General features: G+C 38.1%; 1 protein-coding gene across 2 annotated transcripts in view; it reads left to right on the forward strand.

The window, feature by feature from the left end:
• The first annotated feature begins 16,718 nt into the window (after positions 1-16,718).
• efna4 (ephrin A4) overlaps positions 16,719-24,014 on the forward strand; it is a 50,411-nt gene continuing 43,115 nt past the window's right edge. For both annotated transcript variants that reach the window (XM_079893930.1, XM_079893931.1), the window contains exon 1: positions 16,719-17,320. In XM_079893930.1, the coding sequence (XP_079750056.1) occupies positions 17,202-17,320 (119 nt within the window). In that variant the 5' untranslated portion in view covers positions 16,719-17,201. The remainder of the gene's footprint in view (positions 17,321-24,014) is intronic.

The following is a 24,014-nucleotide window of genomic DNA, read 5'->3' on the forward strand; positions in this document are numbered from 1 at the left end:
TCTGTTTTCAAGAAGTTTATTCTTTTAATTATCTAAAACATTTGTAAAAATCAGTTGTATCGCACATTTTATGCCCCCAAAAATATCACATTGAAGTTTAATTCAGAAATGTAAATCATGTGTAGTCAAGTATAACTGTGTAAATGAACTGCATTTCTAAAATACTAAATGAATAGATCTGGAGTCTGGACCCAAAAAAAGGGGCATCATGTCACTGACCCAAATAATGCATCAATTAGGCCCATCGGAAAAATTAAATATGTTCACATTATATCTATATGACTTGGCGAGATGATGCAAAAAATAATAATAATAAAATCGGACATGTTTGTATTTATTCGCTGGTTCACAAAAAACAGATAACTAAACCACACACGTAACAAATTCGTTGCCATTAACTCAGTTGCCATTCTAGATCTGTTTAATCTCCATATTTAATTTTCTTTAATTACAGTATTCGATTTTCCTAATATGTAATTAGAGAAGTGGCAGTTGTTGCCATGGTTTTGGATTTCTGTTCTGCTGGGTCATTAGCTGGTTTAATAGTATTCTTCCTGAAATAGATAAAAACTTCTCTCCTCTGAGACATTAGGCTACATTTGCTCAAAGAAATCATGTCTCATCTCTCTTACGGCACTGCGCTAATGTTATGTCTAGACAATTTCTTTTTCTCTCCAGGCATTTTACCAAGAAATGATGGGACGGTTGATTAAGTCACACGGCTGGTTTTAGTGTTGATGTGCCCGTGGTGCCATGGTTTAGTCAAATGTTTCTTTTCTTTACTCTTTTCTCGAACCACCAGGAGGTTTAGTGATTCACAGGTGAGAACGTGCGGTAGTGCTCCCTGTCTGTGAATTGTGAGGGGCGTTTAGAGTCCCGATACGCACTTACGCAGTCATGAGGTTAAATCATGCTTATCAGAGCTGTAGGAGCATCTCAACTCATATATCATCTCTACTGCGAGTCACAGAGCTTTAAATCTCATGAACTGTATGTGAGATCCTACCAATTTCTCATTTAGCCCTTTACATTTAGACACTATTTAAAAAGCGTAAAGAGTGTCACAAACACTCTGCTAACTTAATTATGTTTTCAGTAGGGTGACAGTGTTTTCCGTAACAAGCTATTTTTTTGAGGTGTAGGCCCATAGCCTAACCAAGCGGCACATTGTTGGTTTTAATGTCTGAGCTAAGAAAATAAATCAAATGCACTCACGTGGCCCTTTCTCGTTGAAAAGTACGATTCAAGTACAATTTGTTTTTATTCTCTTTGGTTTTCTTCACATACTACAGTAAAACACACACACACACACACACACACACACACACACACACACACACACAAACACACACGGATTAAAGCATATATGCAAGCACATTTGTAGACTAAGCATGGTGTGGATGTGTATATATCCTGATGAATGTATTTTTCTTTGTATCTGGTACTGAATAAAGATGGAGGGAGAGGAAGGGGAAGAATACAAAGAGAGATATCAAGAGAGACAGCTACTTAAGCAGAGACTAAACTATTTAACGTTTCACCCAGCTTTGCTCTACCTGTCAGGCCTGGCTGACTCTGACTGAGTGTGTGTGTCTGTGCACTGCTTTACAGTATCAGAGACACAGCAGATTAAGTAATAGCCTACAGTAAAGCTTTCTGTAAAATATTACGGATAACAAATAAAAAACTTCAGTGGATCTAGAGTTGGACTAAACTGATTTCAGGATTTCAGGCTTGGAGGGGATCACCTATGGACCTTATTTAGTTTTGGTTTCGTTCTTTAACAGTGTTGCTTCTCTCAACTCTGTCCTCTCTTTCACCAATCCATCCATTCTCCAAGGCCTTACGCTCTCAGATCTGCTTCTGTTCATTCTGCCTCTCTCTCCCTCTCTCTCCCTCTCTCTCTCCCAGGATCTTTAGGTTGATTTATTGCTTCTTGTTGGAAAGGTTGGCGTTTTAATAACTCAAGTCCTCCACACCAGAACGAGAGAAAAAAGCTAAAAAATAAAATAAAAAAACTTCTGTAAGCACAAAATAAACACGTGGAAAACTGGCTCTGTTTTCACTTTTTGCTGTTTGTTTTTTGTGTGTTTCTCTTTATCAGTCTTTTTTCATGTCTTTTTGATGTGAGGGTCATTCTATGGAATGCATAACTTCTGTAGTTTAATATAGAGATTTTATACTAAGTGTCAGTAATGGGGAGGGTTGGGGAAAGACCTGGCAACCTACCCCAGAAAAATCATTGCCAAGAAAATTCATGGACATTCTCTCGTATATGGTGAGAAATGGCCCTTGGAATCACCAAGAGTCAGGACTGAAATGGTTAACGAAGGAATGAATTTCGGTAATTAATGTAAATGGTATTGTGCCATTTAAAGCTAAATTAATCAATTTATTACACACACACACACACACATACATACATATATATATATATATATATATATATATATTGGCACAAATATAGAACGGTAGTATTGACTTTAACCAAGTAGTTCTTTGCTCAAAGTGTTTCTTAAAAAGGTTATTAAATGCTGATTAAATTATAATATTATAGTTATGATCTTTATGATATTTTTTGGGGGGGTTATGATAACACTTGAAAAATTGTTTCCAGTCCAAATATCTAAAAATTCTTAAATCAAGATGCATTTACTAGACAAGTCAATTGGTATAAGTTATAAGATGTTTCCGTTTGAATTAAAGGGTTAGCTCACCAACAAATTAAAACTATCCCATAATTTACTCACCCTCAAGCTATCCTTGGTGTACATTCTGACCTTCTTTCAGCCAAACACAACCAGAGTTAGGTATATTACGAGTTTTTGAAGCTCCAAAAAGTGCATCCATCCATCATAAAAGGATCCAGAGGGTTAATAAAGGCCTTCTGAAGCAACACGATGTGTTTTGTAAGAAAAATATCCAAATGTATAACTTTATAAATTATAATCACTGTCTTCCTGTAACGGCCATACTCGAACCCGATGGAAAAGTGACCTCTGACCATCAATATGACAAAACAATCAACCTGAATATGACAATATGGCAATCAACCAGACTAAATTATAGAAACCAAAAAAGTTAAGGCAATTATAATTAGTTCCTCAAAGTAACAGCAGCATTTTCACTTTGTGTAATTTGATGGGTTAAAGATCATGGAGGTCTATGGACATTTCAGTGCTTTTTAAGTTGAAAGCAGTCAAATACCAAACGTGTTTTCATGGCACAGTACACCTGCAAAAGTGTGGGTGCATGTGATCATGCATGTTTGTATTTAATTATTCCTCCAAGCCCTCAATCGCTAATAAACAGCATTAAGGCCTATGAAAGGAGAACCATCCTCATAAAGGGCTAATGGATAAAAAGAGGAAATAATGAAAGGATAGAGTGGGAGAAAAGCGAGAGTGATTTCAAACACTAAAGGAAGACTTTATATAGAGGCCGATTATTCACACTGATCATTAGAGAGAGATATCACTTTCACTCATTTACTGAAAAGAGCGAGAGAGTGGGGGAGAGGAGAAAAGGGTAATCATTAGAATGATATCACTTTCCCTCTGTCTCTAATGAGCGACGGAGCGAAAGAGAGAGAGATAGAGAGAGAGAGATCTAGAAAGCAGACAGACAAATAGAAAGAAAAACAGCCTGGGTGAATAGATGGACGAACGAATGGACAGACAGACAGAGTACATACTCAAACTCCTGCCGTGATTTTAATCTGTTTGAGTTGATGGATGTAGGCTATATATTATCTACATCATGACATGTAAACAAATAAGTTGAGTCGTATTATTATGTATCATCCCATTATACCAATCAACCGCCTTTATGACAGCATAATAATATTCTCTCTGCCCACACACCTCTGTGTCAACCAAAATGCAAATGGTTTTTACAGACACACACACACACACAAATACAGACACAATCAAACACTGTGATTATGCATATAAGCCTGAATCAATCCGACTGCCTCGCATATTTACATATGCGTGAGCAATTAACAAAGCTTGAGGAGACAGACTTAATTACAATACATAAATTGGGATTAACAGAAACACCGCGTATTAGAGTTTTAATTAAACATATTTATTATTTATTTCACAAACACAGGAACAGGAATCAGCAGAGGAGACTGGGGTGAAGGGAACGAAATGAAGGAGGAAGAAATCTGCACCATCATCTCGAGCCTATCCCGTCCTCCAACTCTGCATGTGCCTTTGGGGAACAATTAACTTTTACTTCCCATCAGCACGAGCCGCCCATGCTCCCTAAACCCACTTTAATACAAACAGCCACACCTACAAAAGATGTCTATCGCAATTTAACCATCCAAAATTATGTCTTCTATAAACATGTGCCTTTTTCAAATCTCGAAAGACCAAAAATTCGAGTCGTTATGCAGTCTAATATATGTCCACCCTTAAAACCCTGGCCCTGATAAAGCTCTAAACCCCCCGCGGACCACTCATTTTCAGGGAAGACACAGCAAGATGAAAGAAGAGTCTAAATTAATTGCCTGAACACTACACTGGACTATGTGCTGACAATGCTTCCCAGCAGTGCATGAACAGGATAGGGCTGAGAAAGACATTGAGTAGTTACTCTGTAAGAATCAGAGACTCCTGGGTAATAAACATTATGCCAGGCCTCCATATATACACAGAGACTGGATGCTAACAACTGGTTCTCAACTGGTGGGTGGCGGACCTGTTCTGGGAATTAAGGAATGCAGGGAAAACAAAACGCAACTTTAAAAATATAACCAAGTATATAATCATATTGGACTGCAAAGTAAATAGGCTTGTCAACATTTGGCAGAGGTGGACAGTAACAAAGTAAATTTACTTGAGTACTGTACTTAAGTGCACTTTTTGAGTATCTGTACTTTACTTGAGTATTATTTTTTCTGGAAACTTTTTACTTTAACTTCACTACATTTGAAAGACAAATATCGTACTTTTTACTCCACTACAATTCTGTCATGGTCCTTGAGTAGAAAGTAACATCAGTCACTGGATGATTTTGGTTGCAGGGGTTGCATTTTGGTTGGAAATGAAAGTCGGGTTGACGTCAGAACCCTGCATCTGATTGACATCAGAACCCGACGTCAGATTGACGTTGGATATTGATTGAAAATAAAAGTCGGGTTGACGTCAGAACCCGACTGATGTTGGTTTCTGACATCAACCCTATTTTCATTTTCAACCACAATACAACGTCTGTACAATGTTGGAGATCAACGTCAATCCGGCATTGGATTCTGACATAAACCTGATTTTCATTTTCAACGTTGGGTTTGGTTTTCTAAATGCGAATTTTGTCACTTTTTTTGGAGCACACTAGATTATAGATAACAGTAAGGCTAACATATTCACACTAAAAGCCAAAAAACTTTAAATAGGGCAATATTTTAGGGAACAGCCATTTGGGTGTCCGAAACCATTGTGGACGCTATTGAGTGCACTTATTCAATCTCATATTCAATCCCACTACTGGAACTGTGTTCTAGAAATACATGTGATATTGATATGAGGGTAGGCAGGCTTAGATTCAGAGGCATACAGTACTGTAAGTATTACATACAACAATGCAACAATAATAAAACAATGCATTAACATTTACTTTTTACTTTTGATACTTAAGTATTTTTAAAAACGAGTACTTCTGTACTTTTACTTAAGTAAAAATAGGTCTTTACAACTTTTACTTGTAACGGAGTAATATTTGACCAGTAGTATCTATACTTTCACTCAAGTAAGGAAGTTGTGTACTTCGTCCACCTCTGACATTTGGTAAAATACGCACCCATAGTTTTTAGTTGGTGTCAAGGCAGTGTATCCAACCAAATCATGGTCATGCTGAATATGGCCCAACGTATTTACATGCGTTCACACAAGTTCACACACAATGCGTTTTTGCATTTATCTGCGCTATTAGTAAATTGGTTTCTATGTAAACACACGCTAGATCACGCTTCTCATTGTCTCGTGCATGTATCCACGTTTTTAAAGCTACATATTTTAAGTTGATTTTTAGCAAAAAACACTTTGTTCTTTCAAAATGATACGTTCTCATGAATGTGTAATCACTTCAACCAACTAATTAAGTATTCTTGTAAGTGTATAATCTGCCATTTAGAACTATACATACATACGAGCGAGTCACTCAAATGGCGGAAGTCATGTTGCGCATCCATCTTGAAAATACATTAGACAAAGAGGGACATACCTGGAAATTCGCCTTTCGCGTTTTTACACTCAGTGGCACCGTGAAGAAATGTGAAAGGGAGATTACTCGCGACTGCCGGCAGATTTTAATTAATACGGCCACCATAGGAGTTAAAGCCCTCGGAATGGGAGGGGCTAGAAAGTAATATTCAGTTGGTAGTCATATACAATTTCACCGCTAGATGGGAGTAAATCCTACACAGTGTAGCGTTAAAGGTGTGTTTACGCCATGTTGTAATTACCTTAATTACAAGATTTCAACTTGTAAGATGGTAATTTTTAAGAGCTCCTACTTGTACCACGTGACTGCTGTACCACCTGACTGCTGCATTTTCATTTAGGCATTGATAGTGTCGCCATAGAAACACATCATTTCCAGTCCCACAACTTGAACAGCTTGTCGAACATTATATGCATGGTTGTGACTTTTTAAAAAAGTCGCAATTATCTTTTAAAATATTTTATTCTGTGGAGAAAACAAGCTTCCAAAACAGTATGCCACTTCCACACCTAAGATACATATTTTACGGTCACCGTTATGCTTAAAGGTGCATTAAGCAACTTTTCATGTTAAAAATACCCGTTTTTCTAACCCATACATGCTTAAACAATTGCCTGATGGGCTGAATGAGCCCTTCTATGATCACTGCGATTGCCTCTATAATCATGTACAGTAAAATAAATAAGAGGGATTCGGGACGGAATCGACTGGGCGTGACGTCATGCGCGTTCACGCTCACCTGGTTATGTCTGGCAGGTTTGTGTATTCGCCGCCATTATCCGCATCAGCGAAGACAACTCGAGCGACTTTTGCAAAAGTAGAAGATGGATTCAAAGAGACCGGCTTCTAGTTCATCCCAAACCCCAACGCAAACTCCATGTAACCGCGTGCACAACTCTGGTTGCAGTTTCTTGTGTCGCCAGAAGGGGGCATAGTTCTGCAAAAACTCAGAGACTTGCGCATTGCACCTTTAAAGGGGTGGTATAATGCCCTTTTCACAAGATGTAAAATAAGTCTTTGATGTCCCCAAAGTGTGTATGTGAAGTTTTAGCTCAAAATACCCCACAGATATTTTTATATAGCATGTTAAAGTTGTCTCTTTTTGAGGGTGAGCAAAAACGCAGTTTTTGTGTCTGTCCCTTTAAATGCAAATGAGCTGCTGCTCCCAGCACAGAGGGCGGAGCTTCAACTGCTTGTGTCCTTTTAACTCACACACACATGCACTGAAAATTTCAAAAACTTTTAGCCTTTTATGGACAAACCGAAGTCAGAAAGATGGAGAGGCTCAAGAAGAAGTGACAACATGTAGACAAAATTTCTGAATGGTTAGTTGATGTATTTATGTAGCCTAGCTTATGTGTAGTTATCTTCTAGTCATTGATTAGCATATTCAGTCTTGATCATCTATAACTCGTGTTCCAGGGGTGGGTTTATGTAGTCCCATACCAGCCATTTGTTGTAGTCCTTAAAAAGCAATTTCTTTAAAAGCAAGTATCTCCCTTTTCTTTGAACTGAGCGTTATAACTTTGCAGATGTTGTAGCCTATATGCTCAAACAGCAACATTACACACTAATTATAGTTAAAAAAGTGAAATCATATTCAACCACCCCTTTAATACACAATTTCAACTTCAACAGTCTGTTTTCATTAATGAGCTAAAAGGCCACAATATGTCAAACCTCTAAACCACGGGCGAAAAAATTAAATTAAATCAAACCGCAGAGATGTTGCGTGAGATGTATACGTTAAAGACTTCTAATTACCACATGTTTTAAAACAAATAAAAAGCGTTCTTTGTGAACTGACCCTCAGGCTTCCAAATTGCACTTATACTGTATAGGCTATATCTCGTGACATGCCATGCTTATAATTTTACATATTCTGTCAGGGCTTTCGTATGATAAACAATTTTGCTGTTTGCTGTGTTGGGTAACCTTTTGTTGTCCAATGTAAAATCCAGGTCCTGTAGAAAAACCAGTTTAGAACCATTGCTTCAGATGCTGTGATATTCGTGTGAATCACAAACATTCTCTCTCAGGTTGTGTACTGTACTCTCAAGCTGCCATGATGGTGCACTTTTATTGTCTAAGCGCTGTCATATTTGAACAGCTTTGGCAGAAGTCAATCCCTGCCTGAAAAGTAAATGCCTAAAGAGGGAGCAAGAGAGAGAGATGAGATCACCAAGGCAGCAAAGTGGAGCGATGAGAAGGAATTTAACAAGGGGTAAAAAAGGCATGAAACATCCTCTGAATACACTGGGTACCACTAAGGTTGCCAATAACAAGTGTGTGGGAAAGACAAGTGTAACCAGGAAACAAACAGAGAAAGGAAGAGTTGAGCAAGGACAAGATAAGATGTGCAAGTAGTAACATGATAATGGTTTCGATTCACAGGGAAAACACACAACTAACATGGATTCCAGAAATACACCGCATCTTTGATTCAAACTTTTTTTTTAAATCAAGATTTTAGTTTTAATGTATTAATACAGTCTAAAATGACTTATGTAAACTATAATTTACATTTAAATAAAGTGTTTTGATTCAGTAAACAGAAAAACATTGCCATGTAAAATATAAAATAAACATTTAAGATTCTGAACTATTTCTAGGTCCCCAATCAAACAAGCCAATTTGCCACATCAAATTATGTAAATAATGTTTTTTATGCTACCAATATTGGTAAATAAAACATTTTGCGTTAAATAATTTTCACCATTTTTTTTTAGTAATTTAAAATAGGTTTCAAATAATTTTAGATGAAATATAGCCTGTCAGAGCAGGACGCCACTGTCACTGCTTGAAGATTCATGTCAACTAAATGCATAAATGTAATATTTATACCACAATGGGTCTGTACCGATTTTGAAATTGCACAACATCAGAATAACACATGAAGAGAAATATATTTCTTTTACACCTTTTATTAAAAAAGACATTCATCATTTATGTCTTACACAGACAGCCGTTCAATATCATACGCAATCATATTTTCATATAATTCACGTTCTTGTGTGCAAGTGTGTGTTATGTGTGCAGTCGGGCATAGAGACAGCAGGCAAGAGACTAAGAAAGAAATAAAGATGACAGGCGGATGAAGGCATCAGTCAGTACATAAGGAGACACACTGAGTTTGAGGGAGCGGCAGAAAATTGAAGGGAAAAATGGAGCGAGAGAGGGCAGAGGGGGGAGGAAAGAAAAAGGCAAAAAGAACATTTTGTAAACAGGTCTCTATAGTAACCAGTGCATAATTTGCTTGGTGGGAGCGAAAGAGGAAAAGAGAAGCGTTTACCGGCTCGGCTTGAGCCCACCACTGTAATTACCCCTCAGAGAGAAAGAGAGAGAGAGCTTTAGAAAGAGAAACTGTGTGAAAAACATAAAGGCTACAGCCCAACCTGAATGCCTGCGAGTGACGTGTCTTCCTGCTTGTGTGTGTTTGTGTGTTTTGTTTTGGCAGGGCAGGTTTTTTGCCTAGTTATTTACCTCGTTTGGCGCTTTCCCTTTCATTTACATGAACAAAAGCTCATGCGTTCTCACCTACACACATAAACTGAACTTGAATGGATGCATTCAGTCACATTGTCTTCAGCTGTTAAGAGCCAACAATATGCACCATGTTAGGCCAAAAATAAAGCCAAGCATAAATGCATCAATTCCGGGTCTCAAATGTCCTCGCTATCACACTTTCTTCATTGAATTTATTATGCAGCGGGGCAGTTTAGAGTGAAAAGCGAAAGGGAACCGGTCTCTCTCTCTCACTCCCTTCGAGTTTGCATGTGGGCAGCTTAATTAATTGAGCAGTGCCTCTGTGAGTCTGTGTGTGTGTTACATGCCGACGCCGGTTGAGAGGAAAGTTAATTATAGAGGGGAGAGTGGTGTGTACAGCCTGGTTGATTACAGTACGGCGGATTGGGAAAATGTGTGTTTGTGTATGTGTGTGAGACTGTCAGTCTGCGCCTGTACAGATAACAGGATTAACTCTCCCCTGACAGCTGGAGTACAACAGGGACGGAGAGAGAGAAACAAGAGAGAAATGAGGGAGGCAAGGAGGACATAAGTGACACGGATAGGGTTGAGGGATTTATGGAGAGAGAGAAAGACCCACTGCTGTCGTTTCTAAGAACACTTACTAACCCTATATAAAAATAGCTGTTCATAAAACTTCAAAAAGGAAGGAAAAATTTGCATCAAGTTCTTCTATACTTACTTCAAGTAAATGTTTGATTTAAAAGAAAAAAAACCCAGCCATAATTATAACAATAATCCATCTAAAGAAAGTAACTCTGGGACGATGTCAAAACTCAACTTGAGTTCTATGAAAATTGGTCCTATTTATACTGTTCATTTGTTTTTTGGAGAGTAAGATTTTTACTAATGCTAATATTAAGTAGCACAAATGTTTTCAACATTGATAACAAAATATTTCTGGAGTACCAAATCAGCATATTAGAAAGATTTTTTGAAGGATCATGTGACACTGAAGACTGGAGTAATGATGCTGAAAATTCACAGGAATAAATTACATTTCAAAATATATTTAAAAAGAAAACATTGTAATAATATCTCACAATATTATTGCTTTGCAGCCTTGGCCCTTGGTGAGCATAAGAGACTTCTTTAAAAACATGAAACAAGTCTTACTGACCCTAAACTTTTGAACAGTACTGTAAATAGTTTTGAATTGTCCAATATACTTCATTTTGCATTGTCTATGAGAAAAGTGGAAGTTAACGTTTAAAGGTTTTTAACCTTAACAGACCCAGAGGCCCCCCAAAAAGGAGTGAAAAAGTAACAAAAAAGTAAACTCTTTTAGTTAAGGAGGATTTCTTGTTAGTTTTTTTTTAGAAATGAAATGTGCTCAAAATGTTATTTCCAGACTACAGTAAGCCTACACAAAAGATTTACATACATCTTCTGTCATTCGTGCATGCGTGTTTTGAAAAAAAGAGAGAAAGAAGGCCTGACTTGCACAGATGACATCTTTCATACGTCTCGTAGGACTTTCTCAGGTGATGCTATTTATATCCGCTCTGATATGCTGATCACAGGACACCATGGGTATACCCCAAACCGTCAGATTTAACCAAGCCGAAGAGCAGCGCTAAAGCTAAAGGGAAAAACAAATAAATAAAACAATGTTCCTGCCCAAGAAACTTGCCATTTTATGTTTTCACAGTCAATAGAGAGCCCAGAATAGTGTACTTTCAAAACATATATCTTCTCCATAGTTCCATCAGAGAGCCCTGGTTGAAGACCCAAACTAGACATCACATAAATACAAATCACATGAACACTAATCATATGAACAGACAAAATCATGAATGACACCTCTTTAAACACCACAAACAGACAACACTTGGTACGCGAAATACAAAGATAACAATTAACGAATCAATGGCGTTACGATACAACAACGCAAATAAGGCCGCAAACATACAAGCTAGACTTTGTGTGTTTTTTGTGTTACGAATGTTTCATTTATGTGTTGCATTTTCAGCATTGCCTCAAGGTGCGCTATAGCAAGGTTGTGTGTCTGATTACGGTCAGTTTTGTCTGTCAGGTCAACTACTGTGATACAATTTATTAGTATAGAGTTTATTAAATAGCTTAGAAAGCCAGTGGGTCTCATAATTACTAATAATTACACTCAAGAACGTCAAAAATGTCAGCACAATTCACAACATGTACACATAAATTTGTTCTTAACCTCTGATGTTAATGATTTTAGATTGTTCTAAAAGAGTGGCTGCATGCCCAAGGTTAATCATTTGCATAAAACAAGCCAAAACCATCTCTATATGTGAGCGTTCCACACAAACTTTCCTTTACAGGCTTTTGTCACTCTCTCAGCCAGGGCTGTCGCTTCAGGGGAGAATGGTGGTGGTGATACTCGGGGGGGGGGGGGGGGGGGGTTCAACCGAGAGGGTCCCACAGCAAACCTGCACCGGGGCCTATACCATAGCAAACATATGCCACTCTCTAAAGACACACTCTCACCTGAGAAGAGGCGCAGAAAGATTCTTGAGCAATGCTACGTTTGCTTTCCTCAAAACCAGTCCAAACACAATAAACACAATTTCTACAGACATCTCATTAGCCAGCTGTACATACACGTATCTGCGTTTGAATACAGAGAACTGTACAGTTTGAGCTATATTCTTATATGATGAAAAGTCAAAATATCAAAAGACACAACTACATTTTCTTTCATATATTTACAATACATTTTAGTACATAATTATTTGTGAATCATGATTTGTATGTGAAAATTTGGACAAACCCAACTGCTGGGTTTAAAGGACAAGTTCGGTCTTTTACACTTAAAGCCCTGTTTTCAGATCATTTCTGATGAAATACAATGGTTAAGATTGAAATTTGGACAAATGCTGCTGGCCCGAGAATTTTCAGTTTCTGTGGTAGCACCCCCCCACCTCCACAATGGTTGCATAGGTGCACTGGAACAATCCTTCCTAAAACGCATTAAACTTTCGTTTACAAAGACGTGAAACTCACCGAGTGGTCAGGGGTGTTCACTGATATGCTCACACAAAAATCACTGCAAAAGATGCTTTAAGTGTAAAATACCGAATTTGTCCTTTAAAAATTCATTAAAAAAAATGTAAACCAACAGTTGGGTTTGTCCGTATTTAACCAAACAACCCAGCTTTTTTAGAGTGTGTAACTGATAACAGTCATCAGACATGTTATTAATGGCTTAGCATCAATCCTGTGTTCATTATGCTTGTAGAGGTACCTACACTGTTAAATAGTTCGATTGTTGTAGATGTTTTGGGAATACAAAGCATAATCTAATTAAATATTATTAAACTGTCATTTTTATGTGTAAGGGGATACTGCAGTGCTCTATTTAAGTATAGCACAATTCATACACATATATGAATGTTATACTGTATACATAATAAACAGTATGTTTTCTATCAGTGAGTATTATATGTATAGTTGTTGTACACTCTTATTAAAAGAAAAAGAAAAAGAGTGATAAATAGCATGGATCACAGGATGATGGCAAAGGGGCCCCCACACATGGCATAGGGCCCAAGATTTGGTGCTACACCCCTGCCCTGGAGTACTGACGTTTGTTACCGGCAAGACCACTGCAAGAGTGTACGTTAACTATTGTGTACTTGCATGAACAATGTAAAACTTTCTACCCTAAAACAGGCTGTGTCCAATAATTTTACAGTGTATACACCATATGATGGCTGCGCTCTCATTTAGCTTGGTAAAACTACATAAAACAGGAGCAGGGTCAGGTGGGGACGCAAGTTTTGGAACAACACCTGATTGCAGGAGCAGGAAACACACTTTAGAGCGACTCCTGGAGGAGCACAAGGTGACTGTTCCCCGTTTAGCCACAATTCTTAATTACCACAGCACTGCTGAGACTCCCACACAATAGCCCAGACCCGGCCCACATGGACCACTGGCACCCAGATCTTCATTATATAAATCAAAGCTCTGCTGTGCTGCAGATATGACCTCCACAAGGGCTCTAAGCTGCACTACACCGCCACAAAGACCTGAATATATCCTGTTAATTCCGAGACAGGACAAATCTGCGGTCAGGAAGCGACACAGAGTCAGATATGAAGGTCCAGGCGTGAATATCTATCTCTGGTGTATGTGCTGCCCATTATCACACTGCTTTATTAATTAGATAATAACTGAGGAGACCAATTCGGGCCTCAGTGGGTGAGACCTTTTGTGTAATTATCCCACGTTTCGTGAGAGCGAGGGAACGAGGAAATTCTGCTTTGTTGTCGGGGGACTGAATCCTCCAGAGGGACAAATCACACAGGGGAAGACGCCGGCGCACAATCATGTGATATTAATGAGAAGAGGACAGGGGAATTAATAGGTTGTGCCATAGCGAGGGGAAGACTTGGAAGAATTAGCCACCGAATATACCCACCGCTGCGCTTCCCAACGTCATTGGTGAATATTCTCCACCTGCCGCTAAGAGTGATGGGCCTGCCGCACCGTTGGTCGTACCTGCCTCGCATTACTCACATCTTGAGCCAGTAATTTAACACGCACAGATAATAACAAGGGACCACCAACTGTTGCCGCACATGGTGGCCACGGTTATTACTGCCTGAACACGTACTCTCCCGGGATCTCTGTCGTCAGCAAGGTGAATTAATTCTGCTTCTCCCTTACCTATCAACACATTCACACATACAAACACAAAACATGTAGACTCCCACAGAGATTAGCAGAACTAGAGCCAAAGTCTCCAGAAGCTGTTGTGTACTTCAAAACAACTTCAAGGATACATCCTCATGCACTACTAATGAATGGAATAATGTCAGAATGATACTTCACTGGCTTGGGATTCTGAAGAAAGCAAAAAAAAAGGAACAAATGAACAAACACATACAAAAAAAGTATGCGGAAATAACACATTGAGCTGGACAAAAGATATACAGTAGAAGCTCTTTCCTAGAAGTCTTATGGCTAATGCTGCAAACATGCTTAATTCAATCCCCAATGGTGAAAACAGCCCTTTTCATGAATAACCAGTTTGAGGAGGAGAATTAGGGTGTGTAATAACTGTGGAGATTTCTCTGCCAAACAAATGTCCTTTATGTTCAGTGGGTTTCAAATGGATCTGCTAGAGTGTTGTTACTGAGCTAGTTGTTCTGGTTTATCAAACAGCCCATTATTTGGTGACAATATCTTAACAAAAACAGGATTATTAAAGTGAAAAAGCAGATAATATTTCAAATACACACACACATACACACCATTTCAAATATAACTATTTTACATTTGAATATACTTTCAAAAGTCATTTATTTCTATAATGGCAAAGCTGAATTTTTAGCACCACAGTCTTCAGTGTCACATGATCCTTCAGAAATCATGGTGCGTTCAAGTTGCAAGAACGTGAGCACAATGTCGTAAATATGAGTGGGAAGCTCGGGATCTTTACGAGTTGTTTACCTATATACGAGGGTGTTTCAGTGAAACATGGCGGAATACCACTATACTTAAATGTATTTTACAATGACATTATCAGGGTTTTCTATTTGCAAAGAAGCTAACTGCCTGCACAAAATATGAAAGCATTGTAATATATCAACATAATATGTACCGATAAAGTTTACAGTGGCTTCATAAAATAGTTAAAAACAAAAAAGCACATTCTTTGTTCTTCATTTTCTAATTAAGAGAAAGTACACCACCATCTTACTTATGAACATGACTGAACACACCTGACGTCCTAAACAACTTCCTACCTCGTAATTCATTCTAATATGCCGATTTGCTACTCAAGAAACATTTCCTGTTATTATCAATGTTGAAAACAGTTATGCTGCTTAATATCTCTGTGGAAACTCTGATACATTTTTTTCATAATTTATAGAATGTTTAAAAGAATAGCATTTGTTTGAAATTGAAAACTTTTGTAATAATGTAAAAGTATTTACTGTCAATTTTGTGGAATGAATCCTTGTGGAATAAAACCATTAATTTCTTAAAATAAATATATAATTTATATATAATATATATTTTATAATGTAAAGGCCCAGAATGGACCACTGCTGCATTTGGAACACAATCTATTATGACTTTTTCAGTAGAATACAAATGTAATTTTAGGCAGAATGATATCTCGTCACCACAATTTTTCAAACTTGTTACTGTAACAACAACAGTAGGGTCACGGGGAAAGATGCCCCCCGGGGTAAGATAACCCTACCTTAATTTTCAGTACTTTTGATGAATGGCTATATGATATTTTCAATTTTGTCATTTCATCTGAATATCAACATTTGTGAGATTTAGTCAGCTGAAACTATTTTGAGGTTAATTGATCTAATTTTGTGTCTCTGCAAAAATAGTGATCTATGACATTGTATTATGTTGAATACGTTTGTTGTGTCTATGTGTAAATAAGGGATTTGGACACATTAATGTTTTTAGATTTGTAGAGTAAAAGTTTTTATTTTGGAGTAAAAAGATAAATTTAGACCCTAGGGGTAAGATGACCCCATGTCTTAGACCCCATGAGGAATGTCGTGTAGTCCCTACCAACCATTTGTTGTAGCTAGTCCATAAAAAGCAATTTCTTTGAAAGAAAATATCTCCTTTTGTTTTGAACTTTGAGCGTTGTAACTTTGTAGATGTGTTTATGCTCAAACAGTAATATTACACACTAACTAAAGTTAAAAAAGTGAAATCATAATCAACCACCACTTTAAGGGGGGCATCTTCCCCCATGTTACCCCTATAAGATTTTCATTTGAAAAAAAAAATAAAAAATGGTTCACGAGGAAGAAACTTACTTGAAAGACTTTTGACCCATATGCAGCGAAAGTGGAGCTGCCAGGGCACTGTGTGTGCAGCACACCTTCAAAAGCTATGGAATGTTGGCCCCGCCCCTTAGATCATTGATTGGCTCAAAGTTTCAACGCTCACGCACCCGTGTCCTCCGCCCTGCCCAGAAACGCACTCCAGTCACTCCTAATCACTGTCAACTATCAACGGCCGTGATTGAGAGCGTCCCGCGTCTACAAACAATTGTCTACTCTTTTCATGAGAAGTTTGGAGTTGCTGTCAAACTTGGACCTTATAAACCAACACTGGATTTACACTTGAAGAAAAATAAGTTATTTTTTATGTCAGCGTAAAGTGGAATGACTACTTATCAGATCTTCACAAGGAAATACTAAACCTCACAAGGAATCGCAAGAATGTTTCTTTATGAACTTGTCAACATATGTTTTGTGACTTTATAAACTAAACCGTGCAACTTCTTGTTGCATTTAATAAGCAGAACATGTCTCTCTTGTAAAAGCGTTCAGAGTTCCTATCAACTTGGGAATTCTGTTTCTCTTCTAGCCCAGTAAAAGTTCTTCTGCTGGGTTTTACTCAGAACTGAATCTCACCTCAGTTTAAACTCGTTTCATAAGCGGCCCACAAGGGCTTGGACGATTTCAGTCATGAACGTGCCAAGGTGCTCTGGAGTTTGCGCTATGATGAGACTTCTGGCGCTGGTTATACACGTTTTGTCAACGACAGCAAAGAGACACGTTGTATACTGGAACACAACAAACACACGGTAAGTTCACAATTACCTTTAATTCATACTCATCGCGTTGACTGTTTCCAATGAACCTCATTACGCAGGATTGCGGTTGCGTTCCCTGTGCGTAATTCAGCGCGCGATGCTCTTCGGGAGCTCAGCCCAGTAAATGTGAGGTGACTAAGCGCGAAAACGTTCCCAGATTTGTGTTGCTTCATGTCTGCAGCCTAAAACACACCTGCACTTATTAAAGGGTTTAAATGTGGTAACGTGTTGTCCCATGCCTCACTGTTTCCACCAACTAAACTTTGATGTATTAATCCTTAAAGGTACATTGGGTATTTTTTTTCTAATTAAAGTTTTATGCACAAAGAAAGAAATGAACAGCTTTTTTTTAATATAAATTAACGCAAATTATGTACAATCACATGAGATGAGCAGATTAAGAAAACATGGGGCAGGTTGCCACTAAATGGGCGCTGCCATTTTTAAATCACATGACCATGGAAGTTTTGATTATTATTATTATATGTTTAATGTATGTGCTTTTCAGTCAATTTACAAAGCCTCAGTTAATAAATGTTGCAGCATTAAAGGCGCAGTAAGCGATTTCTGAGAATCATTGTTGAACACTGTTGATATTTAAGGGTACCTTTACACACCAATGATATGCTTAAAGGGGTGGTTGATTATGATTTCACTTTTCTAACTTTAGTTAGTGTGTAATGTCTGTGTGCAACAAAAGTGTGCAACATCTGCAAAGTTACGACGCTCAAAGTTCAAAGCAAAGGGAGATATTTGCTTTTAAAGAAATTGCTTTTTAAGAACAACAAACAGCTGGTAGGGACTACACAACATTCCTCCAGGGTTAGTGACATCACCAACCCTATAATTTACATAAACCCCGCCCCCGGGAACGTGATTTATAGATTATCATGACAGAATATGCTAATCAATGACTAGAAGATAACTACACATAAGCTACATAAATTCATCAACTAACCATTCAGAAATGTCCTGTCACTTCTTCTTGAGTCTCTCCATCTTTGTCTGAATCCGGTTTGAACATAAAAGGCTAAAAGTTTTTGAAAGTTTCAGTTCATGTCTGTGTGAGAGCAAACTGTTGGAGCTCTGCCCTCTGTGCCTTGAGCAGCAGCTCATTTGCATTTAAAGGGACAGACACAAAAACGGTGTGTTTTTCCTTACCCTCAATAAGGGACAATTTTAACATGCTATATAAAAATATCTGTGGGGTATTTTGAGCTAAAACTTCACATACACACTCTGGGGACATCAGAGACTTATATTTCATCTTGTGAAAAGGGCATTATACCACCCCTTTAAAACGGAGAAGTTTTTCATGTGTTTTCCCGCGTACAGATGACACCATTGTCAAAACGATCCCCATTCAAACAGATCCGCAAAAATGACTAAAAACGCTGGATTTTGCCAGGCCGTTAGATGGCGATGAAACGCTAAAGACTGAAAACGTAATATGCATGTGCATGACATCATCGTCTTCAGAGATTTGCGTTTTTGTTGTTTACACGGACACGTTTTTCAAAAACGTACACTTTGAAACCCGTTTTTAAAGGTTTGCATTTTGTCGTGTAAATTAACGGCCAAAACGCATACGATATTTTACATTTTTAGTTGAAAACAGTGTTGTGTAAATAGCCCTTTAAATCAACCCCAAAAAACACACGCCTCCCTTTATTGCGCTGGAAAGCTTTTCTAATATTAACGTCTTAATGCTCTTGCCTGATCATAACCCTTCTTTTTCCACTGATATTCCTCAGACCTTTTCTCTTTTATGTCTCTCAGCCATCTCTTTTTCAACAGTCTTTCTTCAAATCTCCCTCTCACTCACTCTCTCTCCTCTCCCATCATGAGTGGACACGCCCCCTATTGCTGTTTGGCTACAAGTTTGTTGTGGTGCTCGGTCTAATCCACTTTCAACAGCGTTTTTCAGAAATCACTTACTGCACCTTTAAGTGTGGAAACTGTTCCCCACATCTGAATATGCCTACTTCCGTACTATATGGTTGTCAAATGATTAGTAGTTTTGAATTCACAATATTTATAAATCGGTATGCAAATAAAATCGCAGATGGCTGAGATTCTGAAGTGCTCATCCATTGGACAATTTCTATCCTAAATGAGGCCATGGAAGAGACGGATGTCCAGATTGTATTCATAGGCTATTTCATGCATACTTACTGTATAAAACATACTTTTAGTTTTAAAATGGTCAAAGAAGTTCTTCATCAAATGCAGAGTACTTTTTTCAGAGTATTTTATTAACTAAAACTAATACAAAGTTTTTTTTAATTGAAATAAAGCTGAAATAAAATACACATATTAGATGAGAAACATGAAATTTAATAACTAAAAAAAAAATTAGAAATATTGCCTTGGCAACTAACTGAAATAACATGAGTTTGTTATATTATATTAAAACTAAATAGAAAAAAAAAATACAAAAGCACATTAAAAATTTACTAAAACGTTCTAAAATGGAAAATATAAAAATAAAGACTAATTCAAAAACAGTAATGAATACTAGAATAGTAAATAATACTAAATTAACTGGCGATTTCGGACTCTGAAAATTAGATTGAATCTGGGAATGTCTGTTATATGGATGTTAGTAGAATGAGACTGGACTAGTAGAATGGGAAAACAAACAAAGAGGATCAAAACAAAAGATAAACAAACAGCCTTGGTGTGAAGCGGCAGCAGTTAGTAATTATCTTGTGTATCTGTGTTCCAATTTCATTAATTGGGATCAAGGGTCAGAGCTTTTGTATCTCAGCTATATGCTGTAAAATCCAATGCCCTCCGGCTCCTTACAGTCTGGTGAACAATTTCTCTAGGTTTGATCAATTAGTGCTGAACGTAGCACTAATTAAATAAATCAATGTTAATGATGTGTGCTAATCAGCTCTCTTCCTGTTGTGCCACATATCTGTCCTCTGTCTTGCTCTATAATAGTTTAATTGGTGTCATTTGTTAGACTGATGGCACGCTCACCTGCCACTCCAGGTGTTATCTCGGTCTGGATTGGCTGTGTGAGTTTAGGACAGCCTGGAGGGACAGCTGTGCTCCACCCCTCTCGGAACATCTCGGACATGGGAAGCTGTCCATATGGACATGTTTTTCAGCGACAGGCCTCATGTAGTGACACGCAAATAGTTAAACTTGAATCTGGTTTCTTTGTCATAGCTCATTAATTTCTCATCAGAGAAAGAGTTAACTTTTTTTTTTTTTTTTTACATTTTTAATTAATTTTTGATTAATTTTCTTTTAGCTTGTGGGCTCACTGACATACACTTGCAGTCAAGGTTGGTGTGTAGTCGTGTTTAGTCTTGTTACGCAGTGATGTGGTTTATTAACAGATTTAGGTAAAGGCATCTGCAGACTAAACATCAACTCCTTTGCTTCAAGGTTCTCCAGCGCTTCAAACAATGAACACATTGCACAGACATTGATTTGCTGTTTACACCAAATAGTGCAATATAACCAGATTAATGAGGCTCGGTTTTGGACACATGAGCGCTGCAAGGTAGTCATGTAATTTTTCATCACATCAATACTAGAAAGAGTGGGAGAAACTAAAGACTTTTGGGTTTGTCTAGCTGTTGGTTTGGTGTGTATGTGTGATAAATATATAATTTTTTATATTTTTCCTCCTCCTTAATCTCCACTTCTGCCTTTCAGTTGTAACTGAGCTGTGAACTGCTGAGAAACATGTTGCCTTTCGTTTATCAGTTGACGTTTTAGATGGCCTGCCAGCCAGGTGGATAAAGCTTATAACTTGTGCTTTGCTCTTATCTGTCACGCTCTCTCTGCTTGCCCTTTTATTTCCTCATGTTTTCTTATGATCTTAACCAAAAAGTTTGAAACCTGATGCAACGACTTAAAGGGTAACTCTCACCAAAATGCAACCTAGGGTCTTTTTGTTAATCTACCCGAGGCAAACCTTCGTTTAAAAGCATAATTAGAATGGAAATGACACTTAAGTTTGACTGTATTTTGGTCAAATTGCCTTTTGAATGGGAGTGCTTTGGGCACTTCTATGATAGCATCAAAAATCACTATTTTTAAAACACTAAGAAGGCTCGACACAACATGTAACTTGAAGTATCACCAGGGGCTCTTCACATGAACTCGAGCACTGAGAACATTGTTTGTGTACACAGTTTACTAAAAAGAAAGATTTTGAACAACTCACTGTAGCTGTGTCCGCCGGCATTTTGACAGTCAAAAATAGTCGATCTCCGAATGCAACGTAACGGAGGAGAGTAAAGATGGAAATTGGTTGTTTTGTCGTTAGTGAAAATCAATATTGACCTTGTATTTGAAAAACTAAATACTAAATGTATAAAATACTAATGCTAAAAATACTAATACTAAAATGAAATGCTAAAATTCAGAGTCAGTTCATTCACATTCGACTATTTTTGACTGTAAATAAACTCCAGCATATTCAGTTAACAGACATGACTGGAACTTCAAAAGAGACTGGATTCTATGGTCAGATGAAACAAAAAAGGGCTTTTTGGCAGCAAACCCACCAGATGTGTTTGGTGCAAACAGGGATTAAAAAGTACCCCATGCCTACAGTTAAATATACTGCTGGATCTTATACAGTGAGGAAAATAAGTATTTGAACACCCTGCTATTTTGCAAGTTCTTCCACTTAGAAATCATGGAGGGGTCTGAAATTGTCATCGTAGGTGCATGTCCACTGTGAGAGACATAATCTAAAAAAAAAAAAAATCCAGAAATCACAATGTATGATTTTTTTAACTATTTATTTGTATGATACAGCTGCAAATAAGTATTTGAACACCTGAGAAAATCAATGTTAATATTTGGTACAGTAGCCTTTGTTTGCAATTACAGAGGTCAAACGTTTCCTGTAGTTTTTCACCAGGTTTGCACACACTGCAGGAGAGATTTTGGCCCACTCCTCCACACAGATCTTCTCTAGATCAGTCAGGTTTCTGGGCTGTCGCTGAGAAACACGAAGTTTGAGCTCCCTCCGAAGATTCTCTATTGGGTTTAGGTCTGGAGACTGGCTAGGCCACACCAGAACCTTGATATGCTTCTTACAGAGCCACTCCTTGGTTATCCTGGCTGTGTGCTTCGGGTCATTGTCATGTTGGAAGACCCAGCCTCGACCCATCTTCAATGCTCTAACTGAGGGAAGGAGGTTGTTCCCCAAAATCTCGCAATACATGGCCCTGGTCATCCTCTCCTTAATCCAGTGCAGTCGCCCTGTCCCATGTGCAGAAAAACACCGCCAAAGCATGATGCTACCACCCCCATGCTTCACAGTAGGGATGGTGTTCTTGGGATGGTACTCATCATTCTTCTTCCTCCAAACATGTTTAGTGGAATTATGACCAAAAAGTTCTATTTTGGTCTCATCTGACCACATGACTTTCTCCCATGACTCCTCTGGATCATCCAAATGGTCATTGGCAAACTTAAGACGGGCCTTGACATGTGCTGGTTTAAGCAGGGGAACCTTCCGTGCCATGCATGATTTCAAACCATGACGTCTTAGTGTATTACCAACAGTAACCTTGGAAACGGTGGTCCCAGCTCTTTTCAGGTCATTGACCAGCTCCTCCCGTGTAGTTCTGGGCTGATTTCTCACCTTTCTTAGGATCATTGAGACCCCACGAGGTGAGATCTTGCATGGAGCCCCAGTCCGAGGGAGATTGACAGTCATGTTTAGCTTCTTCCATTTTCTAATGATTGCTCCAACAGTGGACCTTTTTTCACCAAGTTGCTTGGCAATTTCCCCGTAGCCCTTTCCAGCCTTGTGGAGGTGTACAATTTTGTCTCTAGTGTCTTTGGACAGCTCTTTGGTCTTGGCCATGTTAGTAGTTGGATTCTTACTGATTGTATGGGGTGGACAGGTGTCTTTATGCAGCTAACGACCTCAAACAGGTGCATCTAATTTAGGATAATAAATGGAGTGGAGGTGGACATTTTAAAGGCAGACTAACAGGTCTTTGAGGGTCAGAATTCTAGCTGATAGACAGGTGTTCAAATACTTATTTTCAGCTGTATCATACAAATAAATAGTTCAAAAATCATATATTGTGATTTCTGGATTTTTTTTTTTAGATTATGTCTCTCACAGTGGACATGCACCTACGATGACAATTTCAGACCCCTCCATGATTTCCAAGTGGGAGAACTTACAAAATAGCAGGGTGTTCAAATACTTATTTTCCTCACTGTATGTTGTGGGCCTATTTTTTTGCTGGAGGTCCTGGACTTCTTGTTCAGATGCATGGTATTATGGATTCTAGCAAATACCAACAGATAAAAAATCAAAACCTGTCTGCATCTGCTAGAAATATTATAATGTGCCGTGGTTGGATTTTCCATCAGGACAACGGTCCAAAACAAACATTAAAATCAACACAAACATGGGTAACTGAGCACAAAATGAAGCTTCTGCCATGACCGTCCCAGTCCCCTAAACTGAACCCTATAGAAAATGAGTGGGGTGAACTGAACAGAAGCACCACCAACATGAACTTGTAAATCTGAAGGATCTGGAGAGATTCTGTATGGAGGAATGGTCTCTGATCTCTTGTCAGTTATTCTCCAAACTCATCAGGCATTGTAGAAGAAAACTCTGATCTGTTATCTTGGCAAAAGGAGGTTGCAAAAAGTATTTAATAACAGGGAGCCAATAATTATG

This window comes from Squalius cephalus (assembly GCF_949319135.1).
Source record: "Squalius cephalus genome assembly, chromosome: 15".
Taxonomy (NCBI): Eukaryota; Metazoa; Chordata; class Actinopteri; order Cypriniformes; family Leuciscidae; genus Squalius; species Squalius cephalus.